The sequence below is a fragment of the Leucoraja erinacea genome, unplaced genomic scaffold (assembly GCF_028641065.1).
Source record: "Leucoraja erinacea ecotype New England unplaced genomic scaffold, Leri_hhj_1 Leri_206S, whole genome shotgun sequence".
Lineage (NCBI taxonomy): Eukaryota > Metazoa > Chordata > Chondrichthyes > Rajiformes > Rajidae > Leucoraja > Leucoraja erinaceus.
Genome location: NW_026576107.1, coordinates 30,075 through 57,500, shown reverse-complemented (window position 1 = coordinate 57,500; position 27,426 = coordinate 30,075). Strand labels below are relative to the sequence as shown.

Genomic DNA, 27,426 nt, shown 5'->3' with positions numbered 1-27,426 from the left:
CCCAACCAATCCAAGTCACCCTGCAGCCTCATAGCATCCTCATCGCAGCTCATGCTGCCACCCAGCTTTGTGTCATCTGCAAACTTGGAGATGTCACATTTAATTATCTTATCTAAATCATTTATATTGTAAATAACTTGGGTCCCAGCACTGAGTTTTAGTCACTGTGTGTCATTATGTAAAGGACCTGGTAATTCCTACTCTTTGCATTCTGTCTGCGAACCAGTTCTCTATCCATGTCAATACCCTACCCCCAATAGCATGTGCTCTTATTTTGCATACTAATCTCTTGTGTGGGACCTTGTCAAAGACTTTTTGAAAGTCCAAATACACCACATCCACTGGCTCTCCCTTATCCATTCTACTTGTTACATCCTCAAAAATTCCAGAAGATTAGTCAAGGAAGATTTCCCCTATATAAATCCATGCTGGCTTTGACCGATCCTGTTACTGCTTTCCAGATGCACTGCTATAACATCTTCCCCACTATAATTCCCTGTTTTAGGCTGTGAGCCAAAGTGCTTTTTTGTTTAAGTTTGTGACGTAACTACCTGAATTTTTAACATATTGTGTAAAAATATTATAGAATTCATACCTGAAACTCGTCAAGACCAAAACCTGCATATTAAAAAAAATATGAGAAAAGCCTCCAGTTTTCCGAGTAGTAATTGTCCAATCAAAGCACCTTTGACATTGAGATCAGATGCCAATTGACCATTCACTCCCTTTGTTTCATTGTCGCTAGGTAGCGAACACTCTGGGATCATGGCTTCCTCCGAATTACATCAAAACAATAGCATTGTTTCCAAGGAATAAAGGGAATGCTAACCTTGCTGATCATCTTGTTTTAGAGTTGATTTATCTTTATAAAGTTATGATGTGAACTGTTAAATAAAAATGATAAATAACAAATGTAGAGCTGTGGTTAGGATTAGGATTAGGGTCAGTCAGTCAGTCAGTAGGAATGTTACATGTCAATGAGTGGATGAACCAGAACTTCCTCCAGCTCAATGCAAATAAGACAGAAATGATTGTCTTTGGTCCCAAAAAAATAAGGCTAGAGGTGAGTGCTCAACTCGACTCAATTGCACTGAAAACCACAGACAAACCAGAGACCTTGGTGTAGTTATGAACTCGGATTTAAATTTTAACAGCCATATAAAGTCTATTACCATCTAAAAACTATTGCAAGAATCAAGGAATTTCTGTCCAAAGAAGACACTGAAAAACTTGTTCATGCATATATTTTTAATAGGTTAGATTAGTGTAATGGCATCTTTACAGGTCTCAATAAAAAATCAATTAAACAACTGCAGCTTATCCAAAATGCCGCTGCCAGAGTCTTAACCAACACCAAGAAAATGGACCACATTACACCTGTCCTTAAATCTTTGCACTGGCTCCCTGTGTGTAAGAGGATAGATTTTAAAATTCTGTTACTGACCTACAAGGCACTGAATGGTCTAGGTCCAAAATACATCTCTGACCTACTTGTTGTATATGAGGCGCCTAGACTCCTCAGGTCTTCAGGGACAGGTTTACTCTGTGTTCCCAGGGTCAGAACTAAAAAGGCTGAAGCAGCATTCGGTTTTTATGCTCCACACCTGTGGAACAAGCTCCCTGAACACCTGAGGTGTGCACAGACTGTAAGCGCATTTAAATCAGGCCTAAAAACACTGTTGTTTACTATAGCTTTTCCACAACCCAACATGCAGGTAATCTTAACCGTCTAATTTTAACCCTTTTATGTGCTTTTTAAAATCGTTTTATTGTTTCATTGACGTTGTTTTATTTTTCATACATTTGACGTAGTGCTTATTTTGCAATTTTTAATTATTGACTATTTTATTTTTTCTTTCCTGTAAAGCACCTTGAATTGCTGTTTGCACCAATGGTGCTATACAAATAAACTTTGCCTTTGCCTTTAAAACATTTTGAGATTTAAAAAATCAAGTCCGTAATTTATCTCATCAGATAAAGCACAAAAAAACTTGATGCCTAATTCACTTTCGTATCTTCAGTATTAAAACAAGTTATGGTCATTTCCATACTCAGAAATTAGCATCTTGTTCCCTATTGCTTTTCCATTAATTTAACACACAAGCTGTGATCAAGGACAGTCAATTGACATAAAAGCCCATAACTTTAATAAAAATTAAGAGAACTGAATAAAATGTTCAGTTATTATAGATTGAAGCATTCTGAAACAAATATGATGCATCTTACTTTGATGGACTGAAATTAAAGTATATAATTAGTTAATTACCTAATTAAGTAGCTAATTACAAAATTAACCGTTGTGACGGAAATAGTAATAAACACCCAGACTGCTTAAAAAATTCAAAAATGTGATATTCTCAAGATCAGAACTTTAATATTAATCACAGCAATGAAGGAGGAAACAATATCCTGGCCTGGATCTCAAATGAAGGGAGGGAGAAAAATACTGGGGTGAGTTTTAATACTTGCAGGGACAATACTTACTGATGAGCCTGGGCTAGTACATGCCTGATGGGCCGAATGAGCTCTTTAAAAAAGATCTGAGCAGCTTCTCAGTGAAAGGCAACTTTTCTGTACTTTTCCTGGCCTGGCACGGGCCTTTTGGGCCAAAATGCTCCTCCTGGGCTAATAAGGGCATTTGGGGCTATAGGGACTAGTTTCCTCGACTATTAGGGGCCCTGTGGGCCGAATTAGTGGTTTCAGGCAGGGCAAACATCTAATTTCATTTCATTTCCAATTGCATTGCAGATTCAAGCTCAGGGCAGGCTGAATAGCTCATTGCATTTTCATTTCACTTCCATTGCCATTGCAGTTTCAAGCACAGGGCAGGCGAAGACAAACAATTGATGGCATTTTCATTTCATTTCCATTGCCATTGTAGTTTCAAGCACAGGGCAGGCGAAGACAAACAATTGATGGTATTTTCACTTCATTTCCATTGCCATTGATGTTTCAAGCACAGGACAGGCCAAACAACTAATTTCATGTTCATTAAGGGATAGCAAATCATTTATTCAAGTACATTGCAGACTTACAGTGTTCTGTAGTTTCCCAGCTCAGACAGAGAGTTGTGACCTCTCCCTCGCCATCTTGCAGATAGACTGAGCCACGCCCACACTTCCGGGTTTTATAGTCCCTCCCACCAGAAGGGGCGTGGCCTTCAAGATTATTCCCGATGTTGGGGAAGTCCAGGACAAGGGGTCACAGCTTAAGGATAAGGGGGAAATCCTTTAAAACCGAGATGAGAAGAACTTTTTTCACACAGAGAGTGGTGAATCTCTGGAACTCTCTGCCACAGAGGGTAGTTGAGGCCAGTTCATTGGCTATATTTAAGAGGGAGTTAGATGTGGCCCTTATGGCTAAGGGGATCAGGGGGTATGGAGAGAAGGCAGGTACGGGATACTGAGTTGGATGATCAGCCATGATCATATTGAATGGCGGTGCAGGCTCGAAGGGCCGAATGGCCTACTCCTGCACCTAATTTCTATGTTTCTATGGCAGTGATTGCCAGGAGAGGGAATCAAAAAGTTGTAAACACTGCCCAGGCCATCACTGGCTCTGACCTCCGCACCATCGGAGGGATCTATCGAGGCAATTGCGGAAATTCAGAGTGTCTCTGAGGATCCTCCAGTGCTTCTACGCAGCAGCGGTGGAAAGCATCTTGTCCGGGAACATTACCATCTGGTTCGGGAATTGCTCTGCCAAGGACAAGAAGGCTCTGCAGAGAGTAGTGCGTTCGGCCGAACGCACTATGGGAACTTCACTCACCCCCCTGCAGGAACTATACAACAAGAGGTGCAACTCCAGAGCAAACAAAATTATGAGAGACCCCTTCCACCCCTGCAACGGACTGTTCCAGCCGCTACGGTCAGGCAAACGCCTCCGTTGCCATGCAGTGAGAACGGAGAGGCTGAGAAGGAGTTTCTTCCCAGAGGCAATTCGGACTGTAAACGCCTTTCTCACCAGGGACTAACTGTACAGAACGTTTTTCCTTCTATTATTTATTACGTAAAATAATATGTGTGTTATGATTGTGTTTATAATTTGTTTGGTTGTTTTGTTGTTCCACGAGCATTGCCACTTTCATTTCACTGCACATCTCGTATGTGTATGTGACAAATAAACTTGACTTGACTTGACTTGAGGTCGCTGCCACAGAAAGGCAGCCAACAACATCAAAGACCCATCCTGGCCACACACTCATTTCACCATTGCCATCGGGAAGAAGGTACAGGAGTCTGAAAACTAAGGTCCAAGTTCAGGAACAGTTTCTTCCCTACAGCCATCAGGCTATTAAACACGACAACAAATAAGCTCTGAACTGCAACAAACTATTACTATTATTGCACTATATTCGCTATTTATTGAGTATGTGTGCATGTGCATACACACACTGAATTTTTTCTTCTTCTCCCATTATGTATTATGTTGTGCTGCAGCAAGTAAGAATTTCATTGTCCTATCTGGGACATATGACAATAAAACACTCTTGACTCTTGATATGTGTGAAGAAGGGTCTCAAGCTGAAACGTAACCAATTCCTTCCCTCCAGAAATGCTGTCTATCCTGCTGAGACAATAGACAATAAGTGCAGGAGTAGGCCATTCGGCCCTTCGAGCCAGCACTGCCATTCAATGTGATCAAGGCTGTTCAACCCCAATCAGTACCCTGTTCCTGCCTTCTCCCCATATCACATGACTCTGCTAGCTTTAAGAGCCCTATCTAGCTCTCTCTTGAAAGAATTCAGAGAACCATCTCCATCGTCCTCTGAGGCAGAGAATTCCACAGACTCACAACTCTCTGAGAAAAAGTGTTTCCTTGTCTCCGTTCTAAATGGCTTACTCCTTATTCTTAAACTGTGGCCACTAGTTCTGGACTCCCCCAATATCGGGAATATGTTTCCTGCCTCTAGCGTGTCCGAACCTTTAATAATCTTATATGTTTCAATAAGATAACCATATAACCATATAACAATTACAGCACGGAAACAGGCCATCTCGGCCCTACAAGTCCATGCCGAACAAAATTTTTTTCCCCTTAGTCCCACCTGCCTGCACTCATACCATAACCCTCATTCCATTCCCTTCTCATCCATATGCCTATCCAATTTATTTTTAAATGATACCAATGAACCTGCCTCCACCACTTCCACTGGAAGCTCATTCCACACCGCTACCACTCTCTGAGTAAAGAAGTTCCCCCTCATATTACCCCTAAACTTCTGTCCCTTAATTCTGAAGTCATGTCCTCTTGTTTGAATCTTCCCTATTCTCAAAGGAAAAAGCTTGTCCACATCAACTCTGTCTATCCCTCTCATCATTTTAAAGACCTCTATCAGGTCCCCCCTTAACCTTCTGCGCTCCAGAGAATAAAGACCTAACTTATTCAACCTATCTCTGTAACTTAGTTGTTGAAACCCAGGCAACATTCTAGTAAATCTCCTCTGTACTCTCTCTATTTTGTTGACATCCTTCCTATAATTGGGCGACCAAAATTTTACACCATACTCCAGATTTGGTCTCACCAATGCCTTGTACAATTTTAACATTACATCCCAGCTTCTATACTCAATGCTCTGATTTATAAAGGCTAGCATACCAAAAGCTTACTTTACCACCCTATCTATATGAGATTCCACCTTCAAGGAACTATGCACGGTTATACCCAGATCCCTCTGTTCAACTGTATTCTTCAATTCCCTACCAGATCCACTCTCATCCTTCTAAACTACAGAGTATACAATCCCAGCCACTCCATTCTCTCAGCATATGACAATCCCGCCATCCCGGGAATTAACCTTGTAAATCTATGCTGCAGTCCCTCAGCAGCAAGAATTTCCTTTCTCAAATTAGGGGACCATAGTATCCTCACAGTTCACACTTCCACCCAGCATTGTGTCATAGATTTACAAGGATAATTCTCGGGATGGCAGGACTGTCATATGCTGAGTGAATGGAGCGGCTGGGCTTGTATACTCTGGAGTTTAGAAGGATGAGAGGGTATTTTATTGAAGCATATAACATTATTAAAGTTTGGACACGCTGGAGGCAGGAAAAATGTTCCCAATGTTGGGGAAGTCCAGAACCAGGAGCCACAGTTTAAGAATAAGGGGCAAAGCATTTAGAACACAGACGAGGAAACACTTTTTCTCACAGTGAGTTGTGAGTCTGTGGAATTCTCTGCCTCAGAGGACGATGGAGCATCTCCTATGTGGGATCTCTCTCTCTCTCTCGCTCTCTCTCACACACATATATACATTTGCATATGTACACAAACATAAAATTAGCCAACAAACAATAATAGTGCAAAAAAAAAAACGAAACCGCTGCTCTGAAGTCGATGTAGTTCAGATCTTATTTGGAGGTTGTATTGTTTAATAGCCTGATTGCTGCAGAGAAGCAGAAAATGTTGGAGCTACTCACTTTCATTTGTGGCGAGAGGAACATAGTTCACATCTCAGGTCAACAACATTTCATGAGAACTGGGAAAAAGTGAGAAATATAAGCTTGTTTTATAGCTTCCAGTTCTGATGAAATGTAATTGAAAACAAAAATAAGTCTCTTGGTTAGAAACCCTGGTTGGAAACAAATAAATTGCAGAATAATTAAATGCTGTTCAGTTCTATCTCTACAATGGAGGGCACAATTAAAGCCCTGTCCCACGGTACGAGTTCATTCCATGAGTTCTCCCGAGTTTGCCCTGATTCGAACTCGGAGATTTACGATACTGGCCAATCGTCGGTACTCGGGGCTCTCGTGGACATTTTTCAGCATGTTGAAAAATCTTCACGAGTCTTCCCGTGCATTACCTGCCGTTAGCGAGTCTTCCTGAGTACCTGCCATTAGCGCTAAGATACGTCCCCGAGCTCCGACGTACCCGCTACGTTCATTCTCCGTGCTTACCATGAGTTTGATTTTTTTTTAACTCGGGAGAGCTCTTGGAATGAACTCGCACTGTGGGACAGGGCTATTAGGTTTCTATATGTGTGGAAGGTAGGAAATGAAAGAAATCGATGTTAGGATTAATGACATAGTGCTTGGAGATTATGGCGATAGAAGCAGGAAATCTCTGAAGTTTGGTGATCTAGTTCCAGTGGACTAAAGGAATTTGATGTGTTAAATTATTTGGATACAGGAACAAACTGAAACACCTCCAATAATCTATATTCTATCCTATGGGGAGAAGGCAGGAAGGGGATACTGATTGTGGATGATCAACCATGATCACAGTGAATGGTGGTGCAGGCTCAAAGGGCCAAATGACCTGCTCCTGCACCATTCAGGTAATTGTCATATGACATCGTCTATTGTCTATAAAATGGAATCCAGAAAATGAAACAATGCATTGTTGCCAAGAGATGGTCTGTAATGTTCCGTTGCTGTGGTAACGTTAGGTCAGTTCAACAACCTGATGGGACAGTAGCTTTTTTTGAACTGGGAGTGTGGGACATTCACACTTCTGCGTCTACTGTGGTAACAGTGAGAAGAGAACACGGCTTATCACATTTCAATTATCAGTTGAACAAACTTAACCCGAACAGCTTGGTATTCCTAACATCTTTACATTCTGAGACCTTTCCTTTAAAAGATCTTTCAGGGAAAGTGTTACGACTATCCGCAGAAACTGCGTGTCTTTTGCAATCAATTCCCCTTGCAGTAGACAATAGCCTTCTTTGTGTCATCAGAAGGCTAAATTCAATCTGGAAATTGTCCTCTTGGGGAAAGACCATCAAATTTTCTTTATTTATTGTGACATTTGGATCGATACAGGTATTGTAATTTTCTTTTCCACTTACCTTGTGTAGTGCTGATTTACATAAGATGTTCACTCCTGTATATCTGTATGAGTGTGGGAAGCCAAATGTTTTAGGACATTTTATAGGGGAGACGTGTGCACAAAATTACATATGTTTTCCAAGTGATTTCCATCACATAAGCAAAGAAATTAAGGAATTTCACAAGCTCTTGGTTTAGAGATACAACATGAATCAGACGCTTCAGACCAGTGATTCTATGGTGACCATCGATCACCGATTTTAGTTTAGTTGTTCATTGTCATATGAAAAGCTTGAAATTGCATGCTGCAGGTAAAGGAAAGCCTATACATGATTGCAATCAAACCATCCACAGTGTACAGGTGAAGGGTAAATAAATATTTTAGAGTGGAATGATTGTAATCGATGTCAGCAGACCTCTTACAGTCTGCATGCAGATGCAGAACAGCACGCAAAGGATCGCCTTGCTCAGGCGCCAGTTGGTCTCGACATTCATACTGGTTCAAGAGTGTTTTATTGTCAAGCATGTTTTATTGTCTTATGTCCCAAAACCGGCTATTTTGGCGAGACAGAGACGGTAAGTTGGCTTGAATTGTTTTATTTTAATGAAACAACGAGCCAACGAGAGTGGAACCAAATTTACAAGGTGGCTTCCACAAGTGTGGGTGCTGGACTGACAGTTACTGATAGTTACAGCAAAAACACTGCCAATAGAACACCCGCCCGTGCTCAGTGACTCCTCCCTCCCGTCAATCACGCGGGTTCTATTACCCAGAGATACACTATGTTTTTCCCCTTTTTCAAACACTCCCTACACATTAGTGGCAATTTTATGGAGGCCATTTACGGAACCTAAAAAGCTGCATGTGTTTGGGATGTGGGAGGAAACCGGAACACCCGGAGGAAACCCACACAGTCACTCAAACTCCACTGTACCCAATGTCCGTATTGAACCAAGGTTTCTGGTGCTGTGAGGTAGTAGCTCTACCGGCTGCGCCATTGTGCTGCTCATTTTATGAGTGCAAATTCCATTGTTTTCTTTGTTTTGAGTTTTAGTTACTTTGAGAATAGAGCAGGATTTGCTTTTGAGTCAGTTTATAGACACATAATCTGCGAGAATTGCCAATCCAATGATAAGGAAGTGCTACACTGAACTATTATCTACCTCTTTGATGACCCTTGGACTATCCTTGATCAGACTTTGCTGGGTTTATCTTGCGCTGTAAATGGGTCGATTGCAAACGTGTATTGTCCTTCTGCTGACTGGTCTGCACGCAACAAAAGCTTTACACTGTACCTCGGTACACGTGACAACAAACTAAACGTAAACTCAAGAGCATAGACCATAGAACAGTACAGCACAGGAACAGGCCCTTTGGCCCACAATGTCCGTGCCACGGATGGTGCCCAGTTAAACTAATCTTCTCTGCTTGTCTGCTCTGTACCAATTCTATTTAATTATTATTTTGGTTATTTTGCAGCCACTTTAAATTAGAATCATGTGGAGGTGCATTTGTGGAATTGAAGAGTCCCTTGCATCATCGGAGGTAAGTATTTTTGTAATTTCCTGTTGTTGCATTGCATTTACAAAATTTGTATTTGTATTATCGCCGGAGTCCCATTGTTCTTCACGGCAGTCCCCTCACGCCCGGTTCCCATTGTCTTCCCCTAGCCCCCCGCCCCCTCCCCCCACTCTCATTGAACGATGATTGCGGGTCGATCATGAAGCCCCACTGCCGCTGAGGATCCCGTTGCCACTGAGGCTCCCGTTGCCGCTGAGGCTCCCGCCACCGCCGAAGCTGCCGTTGCTGCTGAGGCTTCCATCACCGCCACTGCTTAGGTTCCCTCAGCCCAGGCAGACCTCGCCATCCGGCTTCACCTCGGTCCCCTGGGAGGCCTGTGGGGCGAGTCCAGCATGTTCCAGTCGGCGGCGCGTTTGTTTAAAACATGCATTGGCTTTCATGCATTCCATATTAATGCACTTCTCAAGTCACTGAATATTTCAATACTGTTTTTCTCTAAAGTCTGATTCACTATGATGCAGTTATTAATAGTGACCAATTATTCTGCAGGCACTGAGCTGCAGGTCTACTACAGGTAAGTATTTGGTGGCTGGTTTATCTGAGCAGCTGGCTCAGTATGAACAGCTGGTAGTGCAGCTCATAGACCAATATCCGGACAAAGAGACCCAGCTACAAGTGAGAGATGAACACCTTAAGGTAACATCAATTCCAGTTGAATATTTGTTACCCTCACTGAGTGAGCTATTACAGTGATCTGTGTACTTTGTGTTTGCATTTCTGCAGTTGGATTTCACTTTAAAGCCTGAAAATTCAGTCCAAAATATTGCAAGTTTTCTTTTTAACAATAACAATTAACAATGCCTCTTATTTTCTAAAGCAAAGACTATTGTTAAACCGTTTCACGTCGTGTGTCGGATCTTTTCAAGGAAATTGAAAGAATGACTTCACACTTGGTTTAGAAGGTTGTACTTCAAAATAGACTACAAAATGTTATTGAAAAGTCATACTCAAATGATTTAAGCAGAAAGTCATGCCTGATGTTTCCAGTACAATACTGAGAGAATGCTGCAGCTGAAGTGGCAACTTTCAAATTAAATGTTAAATTAAATCGTGTTTGGTGTCTCAGGTGGATGTGAAATATTTTATTTTGGCAAATTTTAGAGAAAGAAATGTGTTTTCCAGGGTGACTTTTCCAGTCTTTACCCCAAAATTTCAAGTAGTTAATTTGTACATTATCACATATTTACTATTTTCAAATTAGTTACATGGTTTACGACATTCCAATGTTAATTGAACAATAAAGGTCCCTTATAAGCAACGTTGGCTGGTTCGGCAGGCCCGGCAGAAATGTCCATCAGGTCCGGCAGAAATGTTTCCCAGCCAGTTAAAAGAAGCAAGGGTGGGAACAGCTGAGGTTCTGACTAAATGTTTTCAGTCTTCCCTTGCCAAAGGAATGGTGCCAGAAAATTGCTCAAATTGTCGAGGAGTGCTTCCTGTTAGTATATAATAGCAAAGATGAAATTGTACAGGAGAAGATGCAGATGGGATTTAGTTTAGTTAATTGTCACATATCGAGTAAACTATAAAAGAATACAAGACTCGGAGGGATTGCCGTGAGTGCAGTGATCTTGGAGTCTGGTGCGAGTGCGGACGGCTTTCTGACTTTGGGCGGACAGGGAATGCAGAGAGAGTACAGCGGTCGGTGAAGGAGCATGTGTGTAGCCTGGACATTGAACTGATGGCTGTGGGTCTCCGCCTATGCTGGGTGCCCTAGAGATTCTCACACACCGCTGTGGTGGCTGTTTATGTTTAATCTTTATGTAGTTTTGTGTCTTGTTGCTTTTTTGGTATGACTGTGGTAAATCAAATTTTACTGTACCTCAGTGCATGTGACAATAAAGGACCATTAAACCATTGAATGTAAATTAATAATTTCATCCCGTGATTTCATTATGATAATTTTAATATCTTAATAACAAGGTGGAATTGAAGAATTGGTGCTCTTGAATTACAAATGTTGCGTGTGTGTGATTTCCATTCTATGTTGCCCAGTTTTTATCATTGTTAGGAGGTATTAATCAAGTTAACTTTCTCAGTTACTGGAAGACCTCAAGGTAAAACTCCGTGAAAACGAAGAAGCATTATTGGAAAAGACGCAACTTGTCGATGTGTTGCAGAAAAAGCTTAATAGGAATAATCGGGATCTAGCGGTAAGGACATCATTGTTTGCTGCTGTGTGAATGTCTATTTCAGGGAAAGATCTCTGCAACCGGCTAAGGGATTCTGTTGTAACTGGCAGTGAAATAAAAATGGAAGGGAGCCTCTTGGAAATAAATCTGTAAATATGAAAAAATGTGAAGATTTTCTTTTGTATAAATCTTCCCATTCTTTTTTTCATTGCAACATTGCCATTCTGGTTATGACAGGTTGTTGGCATTGCTGGTCTGTGCGACCAATTTTTTGAGCCCTGATCAAGATCAGAAGAGATCTGCTATTTAAGATGCCAACAACACATGAACTCTTGATTATAATGCAACAGCGTCACTACCGATTATATCTATCTTCCATCTATTCTATTCCATATATGTTACTAAAACTCTCATCTTGACCACTTCCTCTCTGCTATGTAATTAAATTTGATCAAAAACGATCCTGCTTAATGCTACGATTGTGTTGGGGAATGGGACCAGGCCTCCTGTGCGACTGGGACACAACATTTTAGTTGTTCTTCTTTTTCCCATCCACTAGTGGGAGAGTCTAGGAGTAGAGTTCATAGCCTCAGATTTAAAGGAGATTAGGAGGGATTTCTTTAGACTGAAATATGCGGTTGCCCATTTAATGCATTTGCATTTTTGGTTCTCTGACAATGGCATGCGTGTTTGCAACTATGTTTGTCAAAGTGTAGACAATGCAGGCTCGTAGAATATTTTCAAGATAGTGGGGATTGATTCATGATAAACTGGGTGAATGTATACATTAGGTCATTGATGATCTTAATGAAAGGCAGAACAGACCTGATGGTCTGAATCGGTATTCCTGCAGAATGTTAAAACAAACAACTGCAGGTGCTGGTTTATACCAAAGATAGAAGTGCTGGAGTAACTCAGTTGAATAAGAACCATTGAATGCAAATTAATGATTTCATCCCCTGATTTCATTAATGATAATTTTAATTTTAATGTCTTAATAACAAGGCAGAATTGAAGACCTAACTATTGGCGCACTTGAATTACAAATGTTGCGTGTGTGTGATTTCCATACTATGTTGCCCAGTTTTTATCACTGTTAGGAGGTTTTAATCACTTGTTAACTTCCTTAGTTGCTGGAAGACTTCAACGAAAAACTCTGGGAAAGGGAAGAGGAACTGCGAGAAACAACAGAACACGTGAAAGTACTGCAGACAAAGCTGGAAAGGAAGAATTGTGTGATAATGGTAAGGAAATCATTGTTTGCTGCTGTGTGAATCTCTAATTACAGGGCGGCGGTGTATTACTTCTATTACAGCGTCATCTCTATTACTTCAGCGGCGGGCGTGGTGCTAGTGAGTCATCGCCAGGGCTCGCCGGAGGGGAGCGCTCTGATTTGCTGAAGCCGCGGTCTGCAGAGCTACAGCCGGCGCTGCGTCAGTAGAATTCTGTAGAATTCATTGCCACAGAAGGCTGTGTAGGACGTCAGTGGATATTTTTAAGGCAGAGATAGATAGATTCATGTTTAGTGCGGTGTCAGAGATGAAGGGAGTAGAACAGGAGGAAGAGATAGATGATTGGATGGCGCAGGAGATTTGATGGGCCAATTGGCCTAATTCTGCTTCTATCACGTGACCTTAGATAACTGTTTTAATTTTGATGACTACTTGACAAATCCATTTTGACAGCTTCAACTTTTCTTGCTTATCTGCTTGGCTTATTCATTTCATTCATTTAATGTTACTTTAGAAAGCTGCATTATTCTAGGCTTAATGGGACTGTCCCACAGGTGACTTTTTTAGGTGACTGCAGGAGACTATGCCGTCGTCACATGATCGTCACATGTTCGCAGGTGGTTGTTGGAAAGTCACCTTCATGGACGTGAGGAGTTCCAGCATTCTGAGAACCCATCGCGGCATCCTTATGGATCCTTTTTTCAACATGGAGAGTAGCGAGAATTCCCGTGCCATAGGTCCTAATGGGTTGCCAGGAGGTCGAAGGTTCCCGTAGGTTATAGCCAGTGCAGACCGGTGACAAAACGCCTAAGTGGAACAGGCTCCCGAAAGTCTTTTTCGTTTAATTTGGCTACTTTTTAATTTTTTTAGGAGTTAGTTGAAGATGTAAGAAAGCTTGAAGATAAGAATGAGGACCTGGACAACAAGTATTACGCTGAAGATTACGCCAGCCATATCAAGATCTGTGGTTTGAGGGCGACCCATAAAGCTGAATTAACAAATCTCAAAGGTAAACACAGCACTCAGCTCTGTAAAATCAGGGAGAAACACGCACAAGAAACATCACAGAAAGATCAGTGCTGTTTACAACTTCACAAAGATCTCCAACTTTTAAGACCTCACGCCAGGTTCTGTGCACCCCTTGCAGAACAGGCAACTGGTTCTTTAAATTATTTCAGCGAATGGAAGATTAACGAACTGGAAGGTAATTACTCAAAGTTGACCTGTTAATATTTTTGGCCATAAATGGTCCTACCGCAGATTTGTACATCTGTCGTCTCGTGGTAGGGAGTAGGTTTGCCCTAAAATATTCTAGCATTAGAGGAATGGAGTGGATTTTATGACAAAACATCACTTCATTTTTGTTTTGCGGTGTAATTCTCTGGTCCCTGTAACCTCGTGAGATTTTGTGTATGCAAATTGGTTGCTGTAATTCCCATATTTTATCACTGATCACACTTAAAAATATACTTCATTGGTTGGTAAATGGGTTGGTACATTGAGTGATCAGGAAAAGTAGCGTGTAATCTAAGTTTTTTTCATTCAGGTATTCTTGTCAGATTCCTTGATCAGAAGATAGTGATGTTTAAAGGATTCAATAAAATAATTCTTTGAGAAGCATTTGTAAGAGTCTGCCAAATGGCTGACAGGAACACACAGTAGTCATTTGGACAGATTCGTACAGATGCTTTTCAAAACATTCTCTTCTTGAATCCTTTAAACATCGCTATCACTGAATTTTCATTTTCAGAGGATGCCGATAGTTAAAACATGACATGGTGAAGGGCGGCCTGGTGGCGCAGCGGTAGAGTTGCTGCCTTTCAGCGCCAGAGACCTGGGTTTGACCCCGACTGTGGTGTTTGTCTGTACGGAGTTTGTATGTTCTCCATGTGGGTTTTCGTCCAGGTGCTCCTGTATCCTCACACTACAAAGACATACAGGTTTGTAGGTTAATTGACTTGGGTTAATGGTAAATTATCCCTAGTGTGTGTAGGATAGTGTTAGTGTGCGATGATCATTGGTCGGCACAGACACAGTGGGTCGAAGGGCCTGTTTCCACGCTGTATCTCTAAATAAAATAATTTGAAGACATTTTACCATTCACAATGCACTTGCCGGAAATGGTACATCAAAGTATTTTAATTTCAAATAGCTTTTAAATGAGAAGGCCACAGAGCAACCATGACACTTCATTATCTCCATGAATGTCTTATCTCTGTGAGACTTGAGCTGTGTTTGCATGACAGTTTACGGAAGTGAGGGTGAAACCAGGGACAAGGTAGAGAGACTATATTCAGCAGCAGAAGAGGATATTCATTTGGAATAATTTAAAATAAATAAGTGTTTTAATGGAGCAGGGAAGAATGATCATTTTGTTTATTTTGGGATTAAGTAAATTTATACCTTAATTTCCAAAATGTTGAGGAGACACATTTTCTGTGGAGCTTTATTCAAGCTTCTAATCATTTCTCACTAGTGATAGTTAAGGAATTTATCATTGGATAAATATGTAAATGGAATTACCATTGTGCCTGAGCAATCTTCAAGCTTAATGAATTGTAGCATTTCAAGGATATTTTATGATTTCAAATGCCGGTAATTAGTAGAACATATGATTTTCACTAATTGCCATTAACTGCAGTGGAAAAAATTGCAAACTGTGGAGGTATTGCTTTATTTACAACAAATATCAGATCATTATGGGCGTTTTTTCCTTTCTCTTTCTTAAAGAACAAGTGACGCTTCTGTACCAAGAGGCTGCAAGATCAGAGGAAAGTTCTTTGTCAATGGAAGCCTCATACCTGTCTAAAATCGGCCAGATCCAAGAGGAGCTGGACAATGTACAGGTACCCCAAATATAAGTCCCTTGCACCTGATGACGATTAACTGAATATTGATCTGTTTGCCATTTACCTGGAATGAAATGACTTCATCTTTTCAAAAAAGGAAAATTGATGGTTTGATATACCGTGAGTTGTTGAAGCATTGTAGGAAGCAATTTAAAACATTTTTGGTTACATAGTTAGTTATGTACATTGTATATTTTTAATCTGGGCTCAACTGTATGAAGGAGTGCTTCCCTACATTTCACTGCTCACTCCATTCCGTGTAGAACCCCTTTCTGAAGAGTAAGTGACATGGGATAGATGCGAGCCTGCAGGAAAATTCAATCATAAAATAGTTGTGGTAGAATGGAGCTGTCAGCAGTGGCACATTAAAAGTATAATGCATGCTAAAATTATTTCGAGAGTCATACAGCTCAGAAACAGGCCCTTCAGCCCAACTTACCCACATTGACCAACATGCCCCATCTACACTAGTCTTACCTGCCTGTACAGTCATAAAGCAAAATATTTAATCTAGAATTCGAATGGTGGCTATTTCAGACCATTAGAAATCCCTTGGCTTTAATTGACACTAAACTTATTTCTACCCAGCTTGTTTCTGCTCAGAAGCTTCTGCTGGAGCACAAAGATGCGGAGATTGACTATGAAGAGGAGGACGACCAGTTATACCTAAAAGTGAACTGGCCACAATACGTCGAGGCACAAAATGGTGTGTGTATAGTATGACTTTCATTGGGTAAGAAGGAACTGGGGATGCTGATTTACACCGAAGATAGAACAAAATGCTCGAGTCAGCAGGTCAGGCAGCATCTCTGAAGAAACGAATAGGTGTTGTTTCTGATCAAGACCCTCCATCAGACCGAGAGTCAGGGAGGGGGAAATTAGAGGTATGGGGAGGTACAGAATAAAGCAGTGCCCGCATCGATCGGGGGGGGGGGGGTGGGGGGGGGGGGGGGGGGGGGGGGGGGGTGGAGCTGACAATGGTCCATTGTTGGCTGGGGATGAGGTGCTCATGAAGGAATATAAATGGTGAAATTAGCAAGAGGACTAGGGTGGGGGAGAGACGGGGAGATAGAGAATGGAAGGGTTATTTGGTTAGAGATCCTTCATTCTCTTGTGTAAAGGAACTGCAGTTGCTGGTTTAAACTGAAGATAGACACATAAACCTGGAATAAGTCAGCGGGACATGCAGCATCTGTGTAGAGAAATAATGGGTGATGTTTCAGGTCAGGGACTCTTCCTCGTTCTCTTTATTTAAATGGTGATGCGTGTTTTCTTGCAGAGAAGCTTCAAAAAATATTGGAAACATATGAAGAGCAATACCAGAACATGCAAGTAGGTTTAGAACATGTTACCAAGGGAGCAGCTTCCCAGGTTGGGAGAATTTGTGATGCATTTAATTCCCCCACGTACAGTCTTAATTCCAAGTGTGCGCATTCTGCACAGATTCAAGAGTCTCAAGTATCCTGCTAATTAATTAATTACATTGCATTTTACAAATAATTTTATGTTGCTTATTCAGATTTTTTGTTTAAAATGGGTCATTTAAGTAAATTTTGGTTTTGCTCTTTTCTATCATCATCCTTACTTTTTGGCTTGATGCTTGCATCTGAGGGGTGCTATTTGCTTCCACACCAGATGGTTTCTGTATGCATTACCACACACCTTGGACATGGAGAAAGTTTACTGAATTAGCTGGTGTGGTTGGGGAAGCAACAGAGTATTTCCAGACTTGCCTATTAATATTATACGGTCATAAGGAATAGTAGAATTAGGTCATTCGGCCCATCAAGTCTACCCCACCATTCAATCATGGCTGATCAATTACTCCCTCCTAACCCCATTTTCCTACCTTCCCCTCATAATCTCAGACCCCTGTACTAATCAAGAATCTATCTGTGCCTTAAAAATATCCACTGACTTGGCCTCTACCGCCATCTGTGGCAAAGAATTCCACAGATTCACCACCCTCTGGGTAAAGAAATGTACCTCATCTCCTTCCAAAAAGAACGTCCTTTAGTCTAGACCTAAAGGGCATAGCCTCAGGATAAGGATTGGCTTCAAAGCTGCAATAGACAATAGGCAATAGGTGCAGGAGTGGGCCATTCGGCCCTTCAAGCCAGCACCGCCATTCAATGCGATCATGGCTGATCATCCCCAATCAGTAGCCCATTCCTGCTTTCTACCCATATCCCCTGACTCTGCTATCTTTCAGAGCCCTATCTAGCTCACTCTTGAAAGTATCTAGAGAACCGGCCACCACCGCTTCTGAGGCAGAGAATTCCACAGATTCACAACTCTCTATGTGAAAAAGTGTTTCCTCATCTCCGTTCTAAATGGCTTACCCCTTATTCTTAAACTGTGGCACCTGGTTCTGGAATCCCCCAACATCAGGAACGTGTTTCCTGCCTCTAGCGTGTCCAAGCCCTTAATAATCTTATCTGTTTCAATAAGATGCCCTCTCATCCTTCTAAACAAGCTCAGTCGCTCCATTCTCTCAGTATATGACAGTCCCGGCATCCTGGGAATTAACCTTGTAAACCTATGCTGCACTCCTTCAATAGCAAGAATGTCCTGCATATAATACTCCAGGTGTGGTCTCACTGGGGCCCTATACAACTGCAGAAGGACCTCTCTGCTCCTGTACTCAACTCCTCTTGTTGTCCAACATGCCATTCGCTTTCTTCACTGCCTGCTGCATATTTACTTTCATTGACTGCTGAACAAGGACCCCCGGATCTTTTCCTTTTTCCAACTTGACATCATTTAGATAGTAATCACCCTTCCTGTTTTTGCTACCAAAGTGGATAACGGCACCCTGAAAAGCATCCTCCTCACAGTTCACACTGCCACCCAGCTTTGTGTCATCTACAAATTTGCTAATGTTACTTTGATTCCCTTCATCTTAATCATTAATGTATATTGTAAATATCTGCACAGAGTCTTGCAGTACCCAACTAGTCACTGCCTGCCATTCTGAAAGGGACCTGTTAATCCCTATTCTTTGTTACCTGTCTGCCAACCAATTTTCTATCCATGTCAGCACTCTAGCCCTAATACCATGTGCCCTAATTTTTCCCACATGGTATCCCCCATGTGGGACCTATATGAAATGCTTTCTGAAAGTCCAGGTATACTATATCCACTGGCTCTCCCTTGTCCATTTTCCTAGTTACAGCCTCAAAAAATTACAGATTAGTCTAGCATGAAACCCTTCGTAAATCCATGCTAACTTGGACCGATCCTGTTACTGCTATCCAAATGTGCCGCTATTTGATCTTTTATAATTGGCTCCAGCATCTTCCCCACCACCGATGTCAGGCTAACTGGTATATAATTCCCTGTTTTGTCTCTCCCGCCTTTCTCAAAAAGAGGGATAACATTAGCTACCCTCCAATCTACAGGACCTGATCCTGAATCTATAAAACATTGGAAAATTATCACCAATGCGTCCTGATTTCTAGAGCCACTTTCTTAAGTACCCTGGGATGCAGACCATCAGGCCCCGGGAATCTACCCAACACCATTTCCTGCCTAATGTGGATTACCTTCAGTTCCTCCGTCACCAGAGATCCTCTGGCCACTAGTACATCAGGAAGATTGCTTGTATCCTCCTCAGTGAAGACGGATCCAAAGTACTTGACATTTCTCCTCTGATGGTTGAGAATCTTTTGAGTTCTTTACCCTCCAGAGCTGTGGGTGGAGAAACCATTCAGTATATTCAAGGGTTAGCCAGCTAGAATTTTACACTGCGGGAAGTTGAGGGTTATGGGGATTAGGTAAATGTTTAGATCACAGATCAAATCAGACATGATCATGTGATAGAATGAATAAGGCTCAAGGGCTGATTTTTTAACGTAATAAAAGTTTCCAATTATCCAAATCTACAACTTGCAATTCTAATGACGTAACAATATGTCTTGAAGGTGTACATTAATAGGAACAAGTCAGTGCTTCATTGCCCATAGGTCCATTTATCTTAAAGACAATTAAAATAATTTTACTTAAATCTGAAAATCACTGAAATCATCATTTCCAGAAGAGAATAAAAAATGGTAAACTTTTTAAAACTATATTTTTCACCATGATGTTCCGTTTTTAATGCTTATTCCACCTCTGGTCGTCTTGCCGAATAACTCTAAACTTCAAATCAGCTTGCTATTTTGTTAATTAAATATGTCCCGGAGGCAAACATAGAGAATCATTACTCTTGTATCATGCCGAAGCGTTTCTGTTTCTTATGGCATCAAGCATCTAATTGGCCAGTTAGATGAGTGGATGATGTTGCTTTGTGTGTAATGTGTCTGTAGATAAGTGAATCTGAATCTGCAGAGGAACTGGTGAAGTGGCAAGAAACGGATTATAAACCAACACCGAGCCATGACAACAATGAGTGGACTGTGATGGAATTAAAGATGAATCAAGTTGAAGAAAAAAAAGAAGGTAAATTGTGGTGCTCTCTGGTTCTCTCTTAAACGAACCATACCGTTTACTTTGTTTTAACTTAAAATATTTAAGAAGTGAATGACTTGATTTGATCTTGATGACTTGAAAGTTGAGTGCACCTCTATTTTGGGATCTGTTGTCCATATTTCAGTCGAGACAAAGGCACTTCACTAGCTAAATTGTGCTGTGACTCTAGAACATACCCTGCTCAGAAGTGTCGATGTGCAATTCCTGTGGAATATGATTTGCCATTGATCATTCCCACCTTCCTATGCAACCTTTACCATTGCACAATACCTGTAGTGAATTCTGTACCCTGAAAATTTGTTTGGGCTGAATTTTCTCCCCTTGTTCCATCCATTTGTTCAGAACAAATGTTGCTTGTTAGCTGCGACAAGCTTTCTTTTATTTGTGAATCGTTTAGTCCTTGGTTCTTTTACACCCTTAAGCCTCTCATGGCTCTTATAATTACTGACAGCAATGCTGAATTGTTTCCGTAATTAGTTTATGATGATAACAGATGGTTCAAAATATTTTGCCTAGTAAGATGATGTATTTAGAATCTGAGTTGTGCAGCACAGGAATGGCCTTTCATCTCACCATGTCCATGCTTATTTTTGTTTCCCATCTACACTTATCTCATTTGCCTGCATTATAAATGTCTCCTTCTATGCTTTGCCTATTACGTGTTTGTCTAAAATTACTTTAAAAATGTTTTAATTGCATTTGATTCTGCCTCCTTTGGCAGCAAGTTCCAGATCCAAAGCCCTCTCGGGGGAGAGAAATAAACTTTCCCTCAGATCGCCTTTACAACTTCCTCTTCTTACCTTAAACTTATGTTCTCTTGTTTTGGAACTCTACCATGGAAAAAAGATTTTGGCTCTCTACCCTGCCTCACATAATCTTACATACTTCTATCAGTCACTCCTTAACTTTCTCACTCCAGGGAAAAAGAGCCCCATCCATCCAGTTTCTCCCCATAACTAAAGTTCTCCAATCCAGGCAACATCCTTGTGAATTTTCTCTCCATTTTCTCCAAATCTATCGCTGATCAGACTGTAGAAGAGGCCCAACCTGAAACGCCGCCTTCCCATGTTACCGGAGATGCTGCGTTACTCCAGCACTTTGTGTCTGTTTTTTGTAAACCAGCCTCTGCAGTTCATACATAGTGTGCTGACAGGAACTGCACACAACCCTTCAAGTGTGGCCTAACTAGTGTTTTGTAAAGTTGCAATAAAACATCCCAGCTATTATATTCCATACCCACACCTACGACAGCAACCATGCCATATGCTTTCTTCACCAGTCTGTTGCCCTGCTAAATTTTGAGAACTTTGGACTTGGACCTCTAAGTCTCTATTCATCAACATTCATCAGTGCCCTGACCTGTCCTACAACCATTTTTACTTCCCAAATTCTATCTGTCTGTGCTCCAGCCAACTTTCCATCTCATCTATATCCTGCTATGACCTTGGGCAAAGCTCCTCGCTCGGGCAACGGAAATCTCAGCTGTGATCCCTGTGGTACCACAATAATCACAGATTTCCCATCAGAAAAACATCCTTCCATCACTGCCTCCTATTTAGATCCAACTGGCTAGCCCACCTTGCATTACATGTGCCCAAATCTTCTGCACTTGCCTACCATGTGGGACCTGATGAAATGAATGCCCTAGTAATGACTAAAATGATTAGTAGAATCCAGTTAAAGTTACTGCTCATTTTCCAAAATTGTTATAAACCCCAACTAAAATATACTTTCATTGAATTCTTTAGTTAATTCAGTAATCTAATCATTTTATAACATTTAGCTCTGCATTAAACACGCAGTTAAATTTCCTATTACATACTTTAGAGTGAGTTTTTATGAATATGCAAGTTTCACTGAAAGACTAGGAGGTTTATTTAACACGGGCAAGTGGGGTTAAACTAGATGGCATGATAGTCGGCACAGACACATTGGATGGAAAAGGACATGTTTCTGTGCTGTACAACTCTTTGGACTATTTAGTAATGAAAGGGAACACTTTAAGTTTTAACCCATAGTTTATTCCATCCATTATCTGATGTAAGTAAAATGAACCAAACTTCCTTATAATTTTTCAATGCGAAAGGATTTATTTTTTCCCCTATATTTACATTGGTAATTGCAAATGTAGAACACTTACCATTTTGTCCAAATGGCCACGACCCAGGCTTCACTCAGTTTATTAATGGATTTGCAGGTTAAATTACAAATCTGCCTCTCCTGAAAAAATACTGAAATTATATCTATACAGTTGTCTCTGTGATACCAGTGATGTTAATTTAGCTTTGTTACTGCAAGCTTTTAAAATTTAAAGCCAGCTGCAAGGTGTTTTAGCCCAGTCAGAAACTAACATCTTAACTTGGGGAAGCCACAAGGTAGCGACGGTCACCAGGGTCCAATCAGTCCATATTGTGTCTGTGTTCATGCTGTCTTTCTGAACGACGTGTCTTCCTGTGGCACAAAACTGATTGAGGATGACTGGTTCTGCTCTGATCCAGATTTGATCTCAGAACTGCAGGAGCTTGAGGAGGAAGTGGGGGATCTTCAGATACAAGGACAGGGTCAAGGATGGACAACGCAGACCACAGCTGGCCAAAAGCTTATGGTATGTGCTCAGTCTGACACTTTCAATTTAAACTTTGATTTTATATATCGGTGGAAATTTAATGCTTGAGTTCACTCAACATTTTACGCTTAGTAGAGCGTTAATTAGTAGAGCATTGGTGAATTCATTTTAGCTTGATACCAAGTAACTACATTTGGGAAATTTAAAGGGTTGTTAATACAGCAACTTTGTTGTTCCTTGGTACAAATATATTGTGAATTCATGTGCAAGGAAGTAAACGTTTCTATTAATATTTAGGATACTATTATTTATGAGGGAATAAAACTTTTGTCACAAACAGAAGAACATTCTCGTGTTTTATACCTTCTGGCCAAAGTACAGCAAGTGAAGATGTAAACTGAGCAATAGTTAAGCTGTTAGACTTCTCCAATGCTTCCGATGTCAACAACTACTCCATTGATGGTTGACCTGCCGCCAGTGCACCGATGATCACATTGGCAGCATATCTCCCAACAGCTTCAGATGGATGACCTTAATTCTGACAACGCGCTGCTAAAAGCACAGTTGGTTCAGTACAGGGAGGAGCTAAACCAGATCCTGTCTTTGAAGGATAATCAGTTGAAGGAGTTGTTGCAAAAGCAACAGCAAATTAAACCTTGAGAATGAGAAATCCATCTTTAAAGAGCAATGGATAGTTGCACAAGGACAGCTTAAACAAAGTCCCTTAAAGAACCCTTAAACAAAGGGACTTTTTAAAAGAGCACTTTCAGAGTACTAATGACATGCACGGAAACAAGCCCTTGCAACAATTAATAAATTGAGCAGGATACTAAATCTCAAGGTACTAAAGATGAAGCCATGACATTGCTCATTGGTGGGACTTGTTCCTCAGGATGCATATGATGACTAAATATCTGTGTATTTATTTATTTTTTAATTTAAAAGATTCCAAGATGGACACAGCAAAGATATGTTGTAATCTTGTTTTGCATTCATGTGTGTATAAAGATTGAGCACTATTTTCATTTTGCAGGAAAAGGAAGAACTGGAAAGCATTCAACAATCAACACAGCAGGAGCGCAGAGAGCAAGATCCGTCCTGCAAGAATGAATTGGCTGAGCTAAGGTTTGGTTCTACTTGAACTGGGATATCAGTTGCATTTCTATTGTGCCATACGATCAAATGGGATTATCCCTTGATGCTTTGGCCAGCAAACAACGTTTGAAGTGTCGATGATGGTAGCAAACACGGCAGTCAATTTCCGTAGGGTGGTGTCGTAGAGCCACAAATTATTCAACTCCTTGACGAAGGAGAATCCGTCTGGTTAAAGGAGGACATTCTGTTGCCAATGGCTCAACGGCTTTCATTTGCTTTGTTTTAGATTAGATTAGTTTAGGGAGAATCTAAATCCAAGCTGACTATCAACACGCATTTGGGATTGTTTCAGTTCAATAGGCTCCCATTTGGCATATCATCAGTCCCTGGGATTTTTCAAGGGTTTATGACACAAATTCTAGACGGAATTGAAGGTGTGGTGTGTTACTTGGATGACATCCTCATCTCAGCCCCTGGCAGGCAGACACATGATGAAAGGTTGGAAGTGGTACTCACACGCCTTGAGACACACAGTGTAAGAGTGAAGGCACAAAAGTGTGAGTTCTTTTAGAACTAGGTAGAGTACTTGGGTCATAAGATGTACAAGGATAGTCTACACCCCATCAAGGGTAAAGTTGATGCGATCAAGAACGCGCCCACTCCCAGAAACATATCTGAGATACCATCCTTTTTAGGATGGCACATCCATTTCGCCCATCACTTTTAGCAACCTTGGAAAAATAAGATGTCATTAGTCTTTGGACGCACTAATGACATCTTATTCTTCCAAGGTTGTTAAAAGAAACACGTTAGTTACTTTAGACTTTAGAGATACAGCGTGGAAACAGGCCCTTCGTCCTACTGAGTCTGCGCCGACCAGCAATCATCCCGTACACTAGCGCAATCCTACACACGAGGGACAAATTACAATTTTAACCAATCCAAATAGCCTACAAACCCTCACGTCTTTGGGATGTGGGAGGAAACCAGAATACCTGGAGAAAACCTACGCAGTAACAGGGAGAAGTTGCAAACTCCACACAAACAGCACCTACAGTCAGGATTGAACCTGGGTCTCTGGCACTGTAAGGCAGCAATTCTGCCCCCACTGTTACTTGATAGAATCTGAAGAACCATGTGGAATTACAGAATTCTGCTTGTACTAGCTCTGAACGATTTATCCACTTAATGCTCCCCCCTTTCCTCTTTGACATGCGCCTTTGAATTGTTTTAAAAAATATATATTATCATTGAGTTTTTTTTACCACTTTTTAAGGGAATATAACCTAGGTCATAATTTGCAGAGTGAAAAATAATTCCTCCTTCTCTTCCCCTGGCATTTTTGCTAGTTTCTATACCCTTGCTTCCTCCAATTCAAGAAATGGTCTTTCCAGTTTGGCTCCGTCAAACCGCTTGTAGAGAAATCCACAGACTGTCGAAAGCAGCTGCTTCAAAGTCCTTGGAGAAGATTCCTTGAAAGCCCTGTGTTCTTCCCAGCCCTTGGTATCGATGACATTTCTTTGAGAAGGTGGGGTTACTGTGTTACTGTTTATACTGCTGTTTTCTTTCCAGACATGTCAGACCAGCGCCCAGGAAGCAAACCATTGAAAATGAAACACACGAGGAAACATAGAAACATAGAAGTTAGGTGCAGGAGTAGGCCATTCGGCCCTTCGAGCCTGCACCGCCATTCAATATGATCATGGCTGATCATCCAACTCAGTATCCCGTACCTGCCTTCTCTCCATACCCTCTGATCCCCATAGCCACAAGGGCCACATCTAACTCCCTCTTAAATATAGCCAATGAACTGGCCTCAACTACCCTCTGTGGCAGAGAGTTCCAGAGATTCACCACTCTCTGTGTGAAAAAAGTTCTTCTCACCTCGGTTTTAAAGGATTTCCCCCTTATCCTTAAGCTGTGACCCCTTGTCCTGGACTTCCCTAACATCGGGAACAATCTTCCTGCATCTAGCCTGTCCAACCCCTTAAGAATTTTGTAAGTTTCTATAAGATCCCCTCTCAATCTTCTAAATTCTAGAGAGTATAAACCAAGAATATGAGGAGGCTTTTGAGAATGACTCAATTGAAAAGGTGGTGGTGGCACGGAAGGTGTGTGTTGCCAATCAATTCATCGTTTTCTAGTTGTAGTCTAATTTTCTGATGTTTTACACTGCATCGTGCCCCTAACACCCCACCCCAGTGAACAGGGCAACTCTGGAAAACCTGCTTCCATGTACATACTAACCAATAAATAGGATACATAGTACATCGGTTTGGAGTGGGTGATTCAGGCATCAACACAGAAAACCTGGCCTGGTTTCATTGTCCAGCAGACATCCGATATATGGGTGCGCAATGCTGATATTTTGGACGTTCTGTATCAGATGATGTTGCACCTGCCACTTCCTACTTTGAAGAGGTTCTCCTCCTCTCTCTGCCAATTCTGCAACATCCTCTCTCACTGCTCCTCCTCTGCGCCATATATCTGGACTCCTTCTACACTGATTCTCAGCCTGAAGAAGGGTCTCGAAACGTCACCCATGTCTTCTCTCCAGAGATGCTGCCTGTCCTGCTGAGTTACTCCAGCATTTTGTGTCTATTGTCAGTGTAAACCAGCTTCTGCAGCTCCTTCCTACACTATTCTTCATTACTGGGTGCAATGCGGGGGCCCAGCCTTGCAGGGAGATCCTGATGAATTGCTGGGGAATTACAGACTTGGTTGCTTGCCTTATGTTCCAGCAGCAGAAACTAATGACTACATGGTATGCTGTTCTGAAAATGGTAAATGCTTAGCAACAGCAAATTGGGTTGTGTGAAAAGACTGACGGATTACAAATGAAAAACAATTATATTTTTGCACTCTGAAGCATTGAAGGCCAGTCTCGGCAGATTCACTGGATTATTTCATTGCTGGATATCATGTGGGACCCAGCTCTGCTGGGAGAGCCCGGCAAAATGCTGCAAAAATGTTTCTCAGACCCTAATCCAGGTCAGTTGTTACACAGGATCTGACACTCCCTATGTTTCTGTGGTATTCTAGGCTTGTTGATTCAGTGGCAAAGGATAAATACTAGTGGTAGAGTCCAGGACAGAAACCATCGCCTCAGAATAAAAGGACCTACCTTTGGAAAGGAGGAGGAATTATTTTGCGAGATCTTGGTGAATCTGTGGAATTCATTGCCACAGAAGGCTGCAAAGGCCAAATCATTGGGTATTTTGAAGGTAGATTCTTGGTTTGTAAGGGTATCGGGAGTTATAGGGAGAAGGCACGAGCAAGGGGTTGAGAGGGAAAGTTAGATCAGCCATGATTGAATGGTGGAGTAGACTTGATGGGCCGAATGGCCTATTTCTACTCCTATAACATGAACTTTTGTAAGGTATCTTTTTTAAACATTTCTCTTTGTTTAATATTTGTAATATTTCCTATGTATCCATAAGTGTTTTAATTATCTCTTTGTTAAATGATTTTTTTAATTGTTTATTAGGATTATAATAGTTGCACAGCAGAGGCATTTAAACACAGTCAACATTTGCAATTGCTTTGATAGGAGGGAAGGTGCCTCTGTCATCAGTCATCGCTTGTCGGACACCTTCCCCAGGGCACAGCCTGTGGACTGTGTTGCTCAAGGCCTGATCACCACTCAGACCACATTTGCCAACTCCATGGAGAGCCAATAGAATCAGTACCCCACACCTGGTCATAGTGAGTTGTGAGCATAAGGGAAA

General features: G+C 41.4%; 1 protein-coding gene across 2 annotated transcripts in view; it reads left to right on the top strand.

The window, feature by feature from the left end:
• Nucleotides 1-27,077, top strand: part of LOC129716310 (uncharacterized) — a 27,852-nt gene extending 775 nt beyond the window's left edge. The window contains exons 2-11 of one of the 2 annotated variants that reach the window (XM_055666177.1): nucleotides 9,256-9,321; nucleotides 9,847-11,507; nucleotides 12,617-12,730; nucleotides 13,589-13,727; nucleotides 15,449-15,564; nucleotides 16,156-16,273; nucleotides 16,847-16,899; nucleotides 19,875-20,007; nucleotides 22,536-22,642; nucleotides 23,637-27,077. In XM_055666177.1, coding sequence (XP_055522152.1) covers nucleotides 12,728-12,730; nucleotides 13,589-13,727; nucleotides 15,449-15,564; nucleotides 16,156-16,273; nucleotides 16,847-16,899; nucleotides 19,875-20,007; nucleotides 22,536-22,642; nucleotides 23,637-23,744 — 777 coding nt within the window. In that variant the 5' untranslated portion in view covers nucleotides 9,256-9,321; nucleotides 9,847-11,507; nucleotides 12,617-12,727 and the 3' untranslated portion in view covers nucleotides 23,745-27,077. Of the gene's footprint in view, nucleotides 1-9,255; nucleotides 11,508-12,616; nucleotides 12,731-13,588; nucleotides 13,728-15,448; nucleotides 15,565-16,155; nucleotides 16,274-16,846; nucleotides 16,900-19,874; nucleotides 20,008-22,535; nucleotides 22,643-23,636 lie in introns of both variants that reach the window. The other variant, XM_055666176.1, reaches the window with a different exon arrangement.
• Nucleotides 27,078-27,426: the final 349 nt, after the last annotated feature.